This window comes from Salvelinus alpinus, chromosome 19 (assembly GCF_045679555.1).
Source record: "Salvelinus alpinus chromosome 19, SLU_Salpinus.1, whole genome shotgun sequence".
Lineage (NCBI taxonomy): Eukaryota > Metazoa > Chordata > Actinopteri > Salmoniformes > Salmonidae > Salvelinus > Salvelinus alpinus.
This window is the reverse complement of record NC_092104.1, coordinates 52,520,608-52,536,639: the sequence shown is the minus strand read 5'-3', so window position 1 is coordinate 52,536,639 and position 16,032 is coordinate 52,520,608. Positions and strand designations below refer to the sequence as shown.

The window sequence follows — 16,032 nt, the reverse complement described above, 5'->3', positions numbered from 1 at the left end:
CTTTCGGCAGTGTCTTATTCAGCTGGCCGTTTACCGCAGACCATAAGCACATCTTCTTCAGCCCACCTTTGCCAGTGTACCGAACCCGGATAAAGGACTAAGTCTGCATTTCCACAGGCAGCCCAATACTGATATTTTTTCAAACTAAATTGGTCTTTTAACCAATCAGATCTGATATGATTAAGAACAATTCATGGAAAAAACGATCATAATTAGACTGCCTGTGTAAACGCAGCCAGTGTGGCTCAGCATAAGACAGTGTTTTCCAAACTCGGTCCTGGGGACCCCAAGGGGTACACGTTTAGTTTTTTGCCCTAGCACTACACAGCTGATTCAAATAACCAAAGCTTGATGATTAGTTGATTATTTTAATCCGCTGTGTAGTGCTATGTAAAAAAAAATTAAACGTGCACCCCTTAGAGTCCCCAGGACCAAGTCTGGGAACCCTGGCATAAAACCATGTAGAAAAGGTGTCTCCAACCCTGTTCCTGGAGAGCCAACCTCCTGTAGGATTTTGCTCCAACCCCAGTTGTAACTAACCTGGTTCAGTTTATCAACCAGCTAATTATTAGAATCCGGTGTGCTAGATTAGGGTTTGAGTGAAAACCTACAGGACAGTAGATCATCAGGAAAAAGAGTTGGAACCATCATAAAATTGGAAATATATCAGCCCTTATGGATTCACAGAAGATATTTATATAAGCTGTACAGGGCTCTGTAGCATCAAACAGATGCTAGACATTCAGATTGGATATCTAAAATACAAGAAATTGTACACTATTTAATGCTGACCTCAAGAGAAGTGGGTATTCAACAACGTTATATGGTAAAAAAAAAAAAATGTTAGGTCTTATCAGTGCAGTAAATGTCAGTGTGTCTCAGGTGTGAAGACAGGTGCAGAGAACTGTAGCTAGATTTGTACACCAGATAGTGATTTACCCAAAGATTTTTGCTGACATCTTGTCTATTTCTAGTCTTCTCTCATTGATCGAGACAGGTGGGTGTCCACCCCAAAGTGCTGCATGTCATGATGAGAGACCTGTCTCAATCAATGAGTGAAAAGACTTGAAAGACGATGGCAGCGGTCATATTGTTGGATTACATTTTAGTGCAAAAAAAGAAAATTTTGAATAAGGAGCATTTTCTAAATTCAAAATTGACCCCCTGCAACTGGACACAGACATTTTTATGAGACACCCGTTTCCCTGAATCAAGGACGAAGACGGTATCTCTAAGGTTGGTTGAAAATGATCTGTGCTACAACAAACAGTATCTTACCTACAAACATAGACAGGGCTCTAGCTCCACAATGAGATAGCCAGCCTGCCAGCTTAGTTGAGCCTGCCACTAGCACAGTCAGTGTAGTCAGCTCACCTATCCCCATTGAGACCGTGTCTATGCCTCGATCTAGGTTGGGCAAAACTAAACATGGCAGTGTTCGCTTTAGCAATCTCACTGGAAAAAATACCTCCTCCATTCTTGCCATTATTGAAAGAGATTGTGATCTCACATCTCAAAATAGAGCTACTTAATGTTAGATCCCTCACTTCCAAGGCAGTTAAAGTCAATGAACTAATCACTGATCAGAATCTTGATGTGATTGTTCTGCTACCAACAGTATCTTAAGCCTGATGAATTTACTGTGTTAAATGAGGCCTCACCTCCTGGTTACACTAGTGACCATATCCCCTGCGCATATTGCAGGGGATTTTGGTAAAACCAAAAAATGTGATCATATTACTCCAATGCTAGCCTCCCTACACTGGCTTCCTGTTAAGGCAAGGGCTGATTTCAAGGTTTTACTGCTAACCTACAAAGCATTACATGGGCTTGCTACAAACCATCTTTACGATTTGGTCCTTCCGAACATACCTACACGTACGCTACGATTACAAGACGCAGGCCTCCTTATTGTCCCTAGAATATCAAAGCAAACTACTGAAGGCAGGGCTTTCTCCTATAGAGCTCAATTTTTATGGAATGGTCTGCCTATCCATGTTAGAGACGCAGACTCGGTCTCAACCTTTAAGCCTTTATTGAGGACTCATCTCTTCAGTAGGTCTTATGATTGAGTGTAGTCTGGCCCAGGAGTGTGAAGGTGAACGGAAAGGCACTGGAGCAACGAACCGCCCTTGCTGTCTCTGCCTGGCCAGTTGCCCTCTCTCCACTGGGATTCTCTGCCTCTAACCCTATTACAGGGGCTGAGTTACTGGCTTACTGGTGCTCTTGCATGCCATCCGTAGGAGGGGTGCGTCACTTGAGTGGGTTGAGTCACTGACATGATCTTCCTGTCCGGTTTGAAGCCCCCCCCTTGGGTTATGCTGTGGGGGAGATCTTTGTGGGCTATACTCGGCCTTGTCTCAGGATGGTAAGTTGGTGGTTGGAGATATCCCTCTAGTGGTGTGGGGGCTGTGCTTTGGCAAAGTGAGTGGGGTTATATCCTTCCTGTTTGGCCCTGTCCGGGGGTATCATCGGATGGGGCCACAGTGTCTCCTGACCCCTCCTGTCTCAGCCTCCAGTATTTATGCTGCAGTAGTTTATGTGTCGGGGGATAGGGTCAGTTTGTTATATCTGGAGTACTTCTCCTGTCTTATCCGGTGTCCTGTGTGAATTTAAGTATGCTCTCTCTAATTCTCTCTTTCTCTCTTTCTTTCTCTCTCTCGGAGGACCTGAGCCCTAGGACCATGCCTCAGGACTACCCGGCCTGATGACTCCTTGCTGTCCCCAGTCCACCTGGTCGTGCTGTTGCTCCAGTTTCAACTGTTCTGCCTGCGGCTATGGAACCCTGACCTGTTCACCGGATGTGAAACCTGACCCAGACCTGCTGTTTTCAACTCTCTAGAGAGATACTCTGAATGATCGGCTATGAAAAGCCAACTGACATTTACTCCTGAGGTGCTGACCTGTTGCACCCTCTACAACCAGGGATACAGTTCAGCTACAATGACACACACAGGCAAAGAAATTCTGTATCTAGAATCCACTCCAGGAAGATGCCCAGGTTGTCTTTAAGACAAAACACAAACCAAATGATACTCGAACAACAGTTGAACCAGGCCAGCATAACATCAATATGAAGGTAGACTAGTTGAACATGCATACATGTGCACAGGCACAGAGATTACATTTACAACAATATGTAGCCTAATAGAAAGAAATAGGGCATAACCCTCAACCTTTGCACAGTGACAAGACTGTACAAATGAGCCTAGGTAGGTAGGTAGACAGTATCTACCTACAGCCATGTCTATCAGGCAAATATTTTTTATTGTAAAACCAGCTTCAGTTTTAGAGATTTACAACAGTAATTTGTTGTATTACTGTTTCTCCTCACTGTTAGTAAATTTAGCTATCTAGCTTAGATATGCAATACTTGTCATTTACATCTGTTTGGAATCCTATCTTGCGTCATGCCTATACATTTGATTGAAATGCATCCAAGGTCATAATCGTAACCAATGTCAACCCTTGTCAATGTTACATAGCTAGTAAAATGACTTACAGTTGCTGATCCGACATGTTTGCTAACAAGTTAAAAATGAGAGGCAAAAAGTTATTGGCTTTACCACAGTTGCAGTATTACTTTAGTGCCTTGTTGCAAACAGGATGCATGTTTTGGAATATTTTTTATTCTGTACAGGTTTCCTTTTCGCTGTCAATTAGGTTAGTATTGTGGAATAATTCATGTTGATCAGTTCTCCTATCACAGCCATTAAACTCTGTTTTAAAATCACCATTGGTCTCATGGTGAAACCCTGAGTAGTTTCCTGTTTCCTTCCTCTCCAGCAACTGAGTTAGGAAGGACACCTGTATCTTTGTAGTGACTGAGTGTATTGATGCACCATCCAAAGTGTAATTAATAACTTCACCATCCTCAAAGAGATATTCAATGTCTGCTTTTTTTTTTTTATCCATCTACCAATAGGTGCCCTTCTTTGCGAGGCATTGGAAAACCTCCCTCGTCTTTGTGGTTAAATCTGTGTTTGAAATTCACTGTTTGACTGAGGGACATTACAGATAATTGTATGTATAAGGTACAGAGATGAGGTTGTCATTCCAAAATCATGTTAAACATTATTATTGCACACAGAGTGAGTCCATGCAACAATGTGACTTGTTAAGTAACTTTATTCCTGAACTTATTTAGGTTTGCCATTAAACTTGTAAACATTTTGGAAAACATGATTCCACTTTGACAGTATGGGGTACTGCGTGTGTGTAGAACAGTGACAGAAAATCTCAACTGAATCAATTTAAATTGGGGCTGTAACAACAAAAAGTGGATCAAGTCTAGTGAATACTTTCTGAAGCCACTATTTCACTAGAATGTTAGTCCATCATGGAAATAATTAGCTTTGCTTACAGAAAACAGATTATACATCTTAAACCTTAAAACACAGGTAGAAATTGCTCAAATATTGAGGACAGGCAATACTGGTTCAATTCTTTGGCTGAAATAGTTTTCCGACCTTACGCGAAAGCCACAGCTCTAGACACATTTTACGAAATATTTTTGTTAAACAGTTACAGCTTTCCATCTGCTGAATGTGTTGTAGTGGTTAGACTACTTGGCATGCTTACTAAGATATAGACATGGTCGTCCTCGTTTTCTCAATTTACAGCTCTGTGAGACCCTGTGGTGACTGACTAGACTGACCTGGTAGGCACGGATGAGGGATTGGACAGCCAGGTGATCTTCCACCAGCTTCTCCACATTGATCTGAGCCCCCACCAGGGACTGGGCTTGGGGCAGCCCGGCCAGGCTCAGAGGGCTCTGGTGTGCCTTGCCTGGGGTAGCACCTGCATTGGCATTGCGGAAGAAAATGTCCCAAGACTGAAGGAAAAGAGAAGAGAAACAATAATTGGCATTAATGAAAAGTGGCATGAAAGGAGATGGCCAACAAATCCATCTATGACAAACGTACATTTTTTAAGATTACAGCTTTATGACCTGTAGTAACGCTAGAAATATTATATAAAAGTAACCCAAATGTTACCGTTTCCATTTTCTCTTTCTGATTAAACTAACCGGTGTGATTAATCTCACGGAGGGCAAATTCCACACATTCCTGTCAGAGCTACAACTGATTTGGTAATTAGAAAATTTTCTTTTCTAGTCTCATACTAAGCAGTAGGCTAACTGAAATCTTCAATGTTCCATGGTAAACTGAAAAATAGTAAATCCCTGACATATTCCTACAAATGAAACAATCCACGAAACAATGCAGTTCTCTGGGATTAGGTTATTTTGAAGTTATTGACTTCATACCAAACGGATACTTGAAACTAACACTAGTCACAAGATCCTTCATAGAAAGCTTGATCTACATTGCAGAGATGCGGGAACGGCAGACCCAGCACCTCAGAGTTTTCCCCCCACACGGCCGAAACACTATTTATACCAGTGCAATTAATGGTCAGTTCTGGCAAGACATCAGAAGTGTGGTCAGACTGCTCCGAACTCCAATTCACATATAAATGGTCCTTAATCTTCAGATATACCGCTGAATAACAGAAAATTGTTTGTAGAAATTCACCAATAATTTTCCCTTTCAACAACTAAATTATATTTCTTTACATGTTAAGTACTGTACTGTCTTGTGACCATGTTTCGGGGGACTAGCATGCCTGAAGCAGCGACTGAAATGCAACACCCTCTTGACCTGGGACACTCAAACCTGGCTGCACAACAGGGTCACAGCATCGGTTTCATTCAGATTTCTACAGAAATTTCCACTAAAGTGGCTTGAGCTTAAGAAGAACACATGACCTGGAACCATGTAAGGCCTTTAGAAGCTGTGCATGAATCAAACTGAATGAAGAGTTCAGAAGTCTGAGTCAAGAAACAGTGGGTGTTGGTCACATCACACACAGCCTTCGTGTTGCTACATTTAGGTTACCTAAAGGCCGCTACAAGCTCCACTCCATTTATCTACTTTCGTGCACGTGTGGATTTGCTTTTGGGGGGGGCAGTGGACTATCTGTGTTCCACCCAGAGAGGAAGTCCGCCTTGTGTAGTGTATATCCACTAGGACGCTTGGGGAGCCAGAGTAGCTTACCAAGCAACAGGGGCCGAGGCACTCTTTGGCTTTAGCTCGTGACTACATTTGGATTGACGATTCGGTGTTATGCTTGTTTACAAATACTAACTAACTAGCTAGATGTCAGTCTGGTGTTATATGCTTTACGACAACTTTTTAGACAAAGAACCAGAAACAAACCTGTCTCTTTTGGAATTGGAATTGGTGCAAAATGTGCAGCAGCTGTCGACGGAAAACATTTGGATACGAGCACCAGCAAACTCAGGCAGCGAGTACTACAACTACAAGGGCTTTTTCACAATGGTCCTGATGACAGTCTGTGATGCAAGGTACCACTTCACCGCTTTGACTTGACAGCGCTGGCCAAACAAGATGCAACTACAAACAAAACGGAGTTAAATGGTTTTAGTCTGCCGTGACGCGTTCATCCATGTATACAGGTAAGAGTCAAGCTACATTTTCAGATAAGTTTCTAATTTAGTCAGAAAGTCATTTTTATTGCAAGTTAAAGCATACTGTTAGTTAGCAAACATTAGCTTGCTGGCAATCTAGCATTACGTGTATGATCTGTAGTAATATTATTTGAATCAGAAATACATTTGCATTGCTAGTTATAGCCTAAATGTTAGCTAGCCAACATTGAACCTAGTTTCTTAGCTTTAGCTACCTGCAGATTCATACTACAGCTATGACAATGTTTGTATTGGTAGTAGTATGAATTGGGATTATGCCAGTTCATTGTTTAGCTTCCTACATGTCTAAACAAAAGATTCCACTTTGGCCGGATTACTACCTGAACCACTAAATTGGCCAGGTGTGTGGGGGTGATTACGGTCATCTATTGTATTTCATGAACCTGTGTACATGTCTAAACAATTGTGACCAATCCACTTAGCTAGATGTGGCTGGGGGGGGTGGACATAGCATTTTGTTCCCATGACCCGGCTAAATGTCATCTAATAATGATTTTTTTAATTATCTGGACACTTTGATATTGCTACTATGCAAGTAACCATTTCACTGTACTGTTTACACCTTCTGTATCCTGTGCATGTGACAAATAAACTGAGATTTTATTTGATATTGTGTGTGTTTCCCACATGGCTTCACATGTGAATCCTTAAAGAGATGGGTGGGGCAAAGGCTGAAGAGAGCGTGAACGATGCTAAATGGGTGTAGACAAAGAAGAGTTCACCATTAGGTGTACCAAAAATATTCAAAAGGACATTTTCTGAGAAGTGGGCTTACAAGTTTATCAACTTTCAAAGCAGAATGACTTTCCGCATTTTTCCTCAACTGCAGTGTATGATATTCCATGTTCTAGCTACTTTTAGCCAGTGTAAAAAACACAATTTCAAATGGTGTTACATAAGACCGAATCGAGGCAGTCGGTCACATATAGTCACGTATTTAGCATATGGGGAAAAAATTGCATATGCTATGCAGTTGTTACAGTACACATTTTATAGCCTTCATTTTCAATACTAATGGAAACACTTCTCTATTAATAAAACATAAAAAAATAAAGGTTATTCTAGAATTGACAGCACCAAGAAGATCTACAACTACCGCCACTCAAGAGGCAGAAGAATGTCAGAAAATTGCTTTGGAATCCTTGCTGCAAGATAGAGAATCCTAGGAAGAGCCCTTGGAAGAGCCCTTGAAGTTGCCCCAGTTGGGCCTACGTGGCCCTCCACAATTACCTTGCACTAAAGGTCGACCAATTATGATTTTTCTACGCCGATACCGATAATTGGATGACCAAAAAAATCCAATACATATTAAATCTGCAGATTTGTATTTATTTATTTGTTATAATGACAATTACAACAATACTGAATGAACACTTATTTTAACTAAATATAATACATCAATAAAATCAATTTAGCCTCAAATGAATAATGAATTACGTTTAATTTGGTTTAAATAATTCAAAAACAAAGTGTTGGAGAAGAAAGTAAAAGTGCAATATGTGCCATGTAAGAAAGATAACGTTTAAGTTCCTTGCTCAGAACATGAGAACATATGAAAACTGGTGGTTCCTTCTAACATGAGTCTTCAATATTCCCAGGTAAGAAGTTTTAGGTTGTAGTTATTATAGGAATTATAGGACTATTTCTCTCTATACCATTTGTATTTCATATACCTTTGACTATTGGATGTTCTTATAGGCACTTTAGTATTGCCAGTGTAACAGTATAGCTTCCGTCCCTCTCCTCGCTCCTACCTGGGCTCGAACCAGGAACACATCGACAACAGCCTCCCTCGAAGCAGCGTTACCCATGCAGAGCAAGGGGAACAACTACTCCAAGTCTCAGAGCGAGTGACGTTTGAAACACTATTAGCGCGCACCCCGCTAACTAGCTAGCCATTTCACATCGGTTACACCAGCCTAATCTCAGGAGTTGATAGGCTTGTAGTCATAAACAGCACAATGCTTGAAGCATTGCGAAGAGCTGCTGGCAAAATGCACGAAAGTGCTGTTTGAATGTATGCTTACGAGCCTGCTGGTGCCTACCATCGCTCAGTCAGACTGCTCTATCAAATCATAGACTTAATTATAACATAATAACACAAAGAAATACGAGCCTTGAGTCAGTAATATGGTCGAATCCGGAAACTATCATCTCGAAAACAAAACGTTTATTCTTTCAGTGAAATACGGAACCGTTACGTATTTTATCTAACGGGTGGCATCCATAAGTCTAAATATTCCTGTTACATTGCACAACCTTCAATGTTATGTCATAATTACGTAAAATTCTGGCAAATTAGTTCGCAATGAGCCAGGCGGCCCAAACTGTTGCATATACCCTGACTCTGCGTGCAATGAACACAAGAGAAGTGACAGAATTTCACCTGGTTAATATTGCTTGCTAACCTGGATTTCTTTTAGCTAAATATACAGGTTTAAAAATATATACTTCTGTGTATTGATTTTAAGAAAGGCATTGATGTTTATGGTTAGGTACACGTTGGAGCAACGACAGTCCTATTTCGCGAATGCGCACTGCATCGATTATATGCAACACAGGACACGCTAGATAAACTAGTAATATCATCAACCATGTGTAGTTATAACTAGTGATTATGATTGAATGATTGTTTTTTTATAAGATAGGTTTAATGCTAGCTAGCAACTTACCGTGGCTTCTTACTGCATTCGCGTAACAGGCGGGCTCCTCGTGAGGCAGGTGGTTAGAGCGTTGGACTAGTTAACCGTAAGGTTGCAAGATTGAATCCCTGAGCTGAGGTAAAAATCTATCGTTCTGACCCTGAACAAGGCAGTTAACCCACTGTTCCTTGGCCTTCATTGAAAATAAGAATGTGTTCTTAACTGACTTGCCTAGTTAAATAAATGTGTAAAAATATATATATAAATAAAAATCGGCAAAATCGGCGTCCAAAATTATCGATTTCCGATTGTTATGAAAACTTCAAATCAGCCCTAATAATCCTCCATTCCGATTAATCGGTCGACCTCTAGTTAGGTCAGCAACTAGCCAAAGAAAGCATACAGCGATTTTCCAAGCAAAGAGAGGAGTCACAAAAAGCAGAAATATTGATAAAATTAATCCCTAACCTTTGATATTCTTCATCAGATGACACTCCAGGGACAACACGTTACATAATACATGTATGTTTTGTTCGATCAAGTTCATATTTATATCCAAAACTTTCAGTTTACATTTGGCTTTGCCTCCAAAACATCCCGTGAATTTGCACAGAGCCACATCAAATCACAGAATACACATAATAAACATTAATAAAAGATACAAGTGTTATTCACAGATTTAATAGGTAAAAAAAACTTAAACTCGTTAAGACAAAAGCACACAACCAGTTTTTGGGTTGAGGAGGGCTCTGTCTCAAGAGCGGACAGAGCGGACACAGTACTGATCGATGGTACTGTGAAAGTACATTGTCATGTCCATGACAAACAGGAGACATTTATCAGCAAAAATAGACACCATCCATGACGTTGTAGACGGCCTTTGCTGGACACTGCTGCCGTTTCTGTAACTCCTGCTGCCATTTCTTTAAGTCATCCGTCTGCTGCATAATGTCAGTGTCCAAAGGATCCTCAGCTGTCTTCCTCCTTCATTGGAGCTGGGTCAGGGAGATGGGGCAGAGGTTGATGGAGTTGCAGAGCAGAGTGCTCCTGGACAGTACGTTGGGTGTTGGTGAGAAGGGCCTGGGGGTTGGGGAAAAAGTCCAGGGAGGTGATGAATCACCTGTAGATGTGCCTTCAAGCTCTGCTCAAAACACCACCCCCCTCCAAAACCTACAAGCAGATGGCGATCTACAGCGCAAGTAATCTTAAAACACCTCCATTGGCTCATTTGAGTTAAAATGTATACCCAAAGTAACTGATTTCATAAATGTCTCAATCTAATTAGCACACACAAAATCTGTTTTCAGATGTTTGAACTAGCCCTGCTAACCATTATGATTTGACAACACAGGCACTGAATATTTCCCACTCATAATTTCTCCAATCCAGAAAAGAGCCAAATCTCACATGTTCTAACTAGGTCTGCTAAACATAAGATCAAACACAGTACAAAAGGACTCGGCTTTATGACGAGTATACCGTGTCTGACGATGTTTCACGTGAACACGAAGCCAATCCAATTGTCAGAAAATCGGTGGGACACGCACACGAGCGGCAGCCTCACTCATCTCTTTCACCATGTTACATCGCCCAGTTTCTGTGTTGTTTTGGATATGTATGTGTGTATTTCAGGAAACGGCTTCCTGGATTCTAAGCAACTGATTGGTCGGCCCCATCTACGATTGAAGCTCTGAACCATCCCTCTCATCAGGGGAAACAGCTGGTTTCAATTACAAACTCCTTCTCCAGCTGGATAAAAGCCAGTGTTCCTTTGTTAGGGAAAAGAGAGCTTCTTGGTATGTGCTGTGTTGGTTGTTGGTTAGGTAAAAGTGTTGTAAAGTATTTTGTAGCCGGTCCTGCAGAGGCATGTGTATGCCAAAAGGACTGTTATTGATTATTGAAATTGTTCACTTTACGTTAGTAATTATTCTGTTTTTGTTCCCGGGGGTTAGGGGAAGGCACCTTGGGAGTGTTTAGGCAAGAGGCCTGCGGGCATACATATTCCCGTAGTATGTACTCTGTCTATGCACACTAGGTAAGACCTGAGTGGACCACCCCCGGTATTTTGGTTAGCGCGCCAGGTTGCATTAAGAATAGGTAGGTAAGGTAGGAGAGGGGACTATTTTACTATCTTTGCTTTGGTTCCATCCAGCCCCTTTTCCACACATTTACAGTTAAGGAAATATATTCCTTGTTTACTTTTTGGGGATAGGGTGCAGCATTCGGAATTTTGGATGAAAAGCGTGCTTAAAGTAAACTGCCTGCTACTCAGGCCCAGAAGCTAGGATATGCATATAATTGGATAGAAAAGACTAAAGGTTCCAAAACTATTAAAATAATGTCTGAGTATAACAGAACTGATATGGCAGGCGAAAACCTGAGGAAAATCCATCCAGGAAATGCTATTATTTTGAAATGGCTGTTTTTCCATTGAAAGCCTATCCACCATACAAAGACTTATGACCCAGTTCACGATCCCTATGGCTTCCACTACATGTGGCCAGTCTTTAGGCATTGTTTTAGGATTTTACTCTGAAAAAAATGGAGAAACATCACTTTCAATGAGTGGAAATTTCCACTGTCCTGATATGAGTTCTGATCGATTATTTATGACAAAAACAACCTGAGGATTGATTATGAACTTTTATTGTACTTTTTGATTTTGTCTGCCTGCTGTGACGGCGCTTTGTTCCAATGGATGACTGAACAAAACACGGAGGTTTTTGAAAATAAAGAGTAGAGGTCGACAGATTAAATCGGAATGGCCGATTAGTTAGGGCAGATTAAGTTTTCATAACAATCGGAAATCGGTAATTTTGGACGCAGATTTAGCCGATTTTATATATATTTATTTATTTATTTTTATTTACACCTTTAACTTTTGCGATACACACCCCCCCCCCCCTTCTCTCAATTTCCACCTGAAGACATACCCAAAACTAAATGTCTGTAGCTCAGGCCCAGAAGCAAGAATATGCATATTCTTGGTATCATTTGAAAGGAAACACTCTGAAATTTGTGGAAATGTGAATTGATTGTAGGAGAATATAACACCATAGATCTGGTAGAAGAAAATTCAAGGAAATAAACATACGTTCTCTGTTTTTTATTGTTGTTGCATCATCTTTCAACTGAACAAGAACATCAGAAATGATGCTGGGGATAATTTCGATGCAGAACATAAGGCAACAGTATTTGAAAAAAGTTTCAGAAAGATATCTTCAGGAACGAGTGAGCTACATGACATTGAGCATGTAGTCACCCAGGTGTCCCACACAAGTTGCCCAAATGTACCCAAGTAGCCAAATTGGTACAGTGATACATTTTGAAGTAAATGACTATATACAAAATACTAAAATGCTATTCTAACACACACCCCCAAAAAATATATATACAAAAAAAATATGAAAATTTGAAGAAAAATGTATAACAAGGGTAACTATTTACACACATTCAATGTATAATATACAATATTGTGAAGACCCTCAGTCCTCTACACAATATTGTGCTGCTGATGCCATGCCCAATAGCAGTCTCTTTCTGCTGTAAAGCAGAGGGTTACTGAACAAGTGGTGCAGGTGATGGGGCATTTCCTGTGACAAAGCGCACATCGACGCCTCCCCACTGTGCCCTTTTTGCCCTGAGGCACATTCATGCCTACAGAGATTAATCTGGGCAGGTGAACAGCACTGGTTGGAGCAGAAGGGACAGAGGTAGAGGGGACAGAGGTAGAGGGGACAGAAGGTGCTGCAGTAGACTTGCTGTAGCAAGCAAGCTCCTGGATGAGCAGCTCTCGGGAAGGCTAGCTTTGAGATGTGGGGCTGTCCACAGCTCTTAGCCATTTCCTTCTGGAGGATGAAGGAATTCACCACAGCAATGTCAATGAAATTATAGAAAAATGTCTTGTACCATTTCATTGTCTTGTGGAGAACATTGTAGTAGCCAATCAGTGCATCTGACAGGTCCACACCTCACATGCCCTTGTTATAGTCCTTGATAGCTGAAGGAATGGGGACATTTTTGGTGGTCCATGCCCCAGCCCACACCTCCAGCTTCCTCAGGTCTGCAAACAGGGTAGGGCTTGTGTAGAAGTTGTCCACAAAAATTTGTAGCCCTTCCCTAGCAGCTGAAAATCTATTAACTGTATAACGGAATCATAACTGAGTCCCTTACCGGTCGCAAAACTGCTCTTCCCCTCAGACCAAAAAATTGCACGTGTATGCACACACCGAATCAGCCAAAACAAACAGCCTGTAACCCCACTTAGTTGGTTTGTTACGGATGTATTGTTTTAGGCCAATTCTGGCCTTTGAGGCTACCATCCTCTCATCGATGGAAAGGTTCTGGGCAGGCTGAAAATAGGTCTTGCAGGCCTCAACGATGCTGGGGTAGAGAGGTTTTATTTTGCAGAGCTTATCAAACCTTGCTGTGCCTCTCATCTTCTCGTTGTTCTCATCAACTTTTGGGTCACTGATATGAAGCGACCGTGAGATTGTCAGAAACCTTTTGCATGACATGACAGTGGAGGGGAAAGGCAGTTGATAGAGAGCAGTTTTCCAGTAGTCATTCAGGGTTTTCAGCTCCACAAGACACGTAAATGACCATTGACAGGTAACAAAAAAGAGCTGACATGGAAATGGGCTTCCATCCCTCTTTCTTGCCTGCCTGCTTCTTAGCACCATACTTATTAGTGTTCAACACCAGGGAATCAACAACAGATGAGGTGAAAAACTGCTGAAAAAGTTGGGCTGTACAGCTGAAAAAGTGGGGCTGTACTTTAAGGTCATGTCCAGCTGAGGTCCTGATGTCCTTTTCGGTCTGAATATTGGAGGTGGAGGCGCCACATCCTCCTCCAGCACAGAGTGCCAACGACCCTCCTCCTCCTCTCTGATTGCAGGTTTATCTCTTCCCCACCTCCGCTTCTTTGTCACAGACTTCACACCTGGCAGGGCGGGGGTAGGTGTGGAGCCGGAGACAGCAGGGGTCCGGCTAGATGAACGAGCTCCTGTGGGGGATGGGCACCTTGGCAGTGGGGGCTCCCAATCAGAATCGGAGGGACTGTGAAATAAAGACAGACACAGATTATATATAGAGTAGGGAACCTCAATCATTATGGTGATCTGTTGTTCTATTCCATATTTTGCTAAAATACATGTAAAAAAAAAAATATATATCATATATACAGACACACAGATTATATATAGAGTAGGTAACCTCAATCATTTTGGTGATCTGTTGTTCTATTCCATGTGTAGATAAAATAAATGTAAAAAATATCTCCAAAACTCCTCAAATGAATAATATTTGATATTATTAATTTCAAACAGCATGAGAGTTACTTACCAATCGAGAATTGCGTCTTCTCCATACAAAAACATTTCTTCAAATTGGGAATCCAATCTTGTCTCACAATCTGACACATCTTCTAGTAACTCTATCACTTTCTCTAGTTTCCAGATTTACTAGCCATAATTCTTTCAATAAAATAGCGGAAAATGATCTCGACTCAATACTGATACGCGCAAACAAAGTGGCTCCTTCAGGTAGAAATTTCAATGGCGAATGGCTGTGTAACTCTCGACTTTCGTTCAAGAGCTGGTCTTCCCGGATATAACCATTAGATATTGCCGTTTACCTCAGCTCATTGGCTATCTACCAAGCTAGATTTCAAGACGATCAGTGGTCATTGGGCCGAAATACAGTCAATCAAAGAAGCACTGGTCATATCATTGGCGCGCAATGAGGTCATTGTTTGGTGTGTTCAAATCAGTTACTTTCGGTCAATACGTCCCGTAAAAATAACCATCAGGTATGGTTGTGTTACTAACAAACAGAGGATTGCAATGAAACCAACCATGACTAGATAAACGTAAATTTAGTGTGAGTAATTACATCGAATGTTTCGTCGAAAGTTGGAGACGGAACTCATGACACAAGCCGTTTACAAAATGTGTCGTGTTATGCTATAAAAATTGATTTAATAGAACAAAACGACCATTTATTGTGAAGATTGGACCTTTTGTATTGCGAAAAGATCTTCAAAAGGTAATTGATTATTTTATTGCTATTTCAGACTTGTGACACTACTGCTTGGTTGGAAAATGCTAGTTATACTTGTGTGTGCGGCGCGCTGTCGTCAGATTACCGTAAAGTATGCTTTCGCCAAAAAAAGCAGTTGGATTAAGAAGTTAAGCTTTTAAATGATGTTAGATACATGTATTTACAAGAACGTTTAATACTTCGAATGATGTATTTAGAATCTTTGCGCTCTGCTATTTCACCAGATGTTACCCAGGTGGGACGCTAACGCCCCACCTAGCCTAGAGAAGTTAACTAGGCAAGTCAGTTAAGAACACATTCTTCTTTTCAATGAAGGCCAAGGAACAGTGGGTTAACCTCTCTGGGATAGATGGGACGCTTGCGTCCCAACAGCCATGTCAAAATGTAGAGCGCCAAATTCAAAAAAATTATATAAAATTAAACTTGATTAAATCACACATATAAGATATCAAATTAAAGCTACACTCGTTGTGAATCCAGCCAACATGTCAGATTTCAAAAAGGCTTTTCGGCGAAAGCAAACGATGCTATTATCTGAGGATACACCATAGTAAACAGAGAGAGAAGCATATTTCAACCATGCCGGCGCTACTCAAAACGCAGAAATAAAATATAAAAAACGCATTACCTTTTATGAGATTCTTTTGTTGGCACTCCAATATGTCCCATAAACATCACAAGTGGTCCTTTAGTTCGATTAATTCCGTCCATATATATCCAAATTGTCCATTTATTTGGCGCCGTTGTACCAGGAAAAACAGCGTTCAATTTGAGCAAAATCACGACACAATATCTAACAAAAAATTACCTCTAAAC

The 16,032-nt window shown here is 41.1% G+C and overlaps 1 protein-coding gene across 6 annotated transcripts in view; it reads right to left on the bottom strand.

Moving 5' to 3' along the window:
* The window catches only part of LOC139545814 (2-oxoglutarate dehydrogenase complex component E1), a 115,638-nt gene that overhangs the window by 85,227 nt on the left and 14,379 nt on the right, over positions 1-16,032 (bottom strand). For 5 of the 6 annotated variants that reach the window (XM_071354029.1, XM_071354025.1, XM_071354028.1 and 2 more), the window contains exon 3: positions 4,658-4,834. In XM_071354029.1, the coding sequence (XP_071210130.1) occupies positions 4,658-4,834 (177 nt within the window). Of the gene's footprint in view, positions 1-4,657; positions 4,835-16,032 lie in introns of those variants that run through there. The other variant, XM_071354030.1, reaches the window with a different exon arrangement.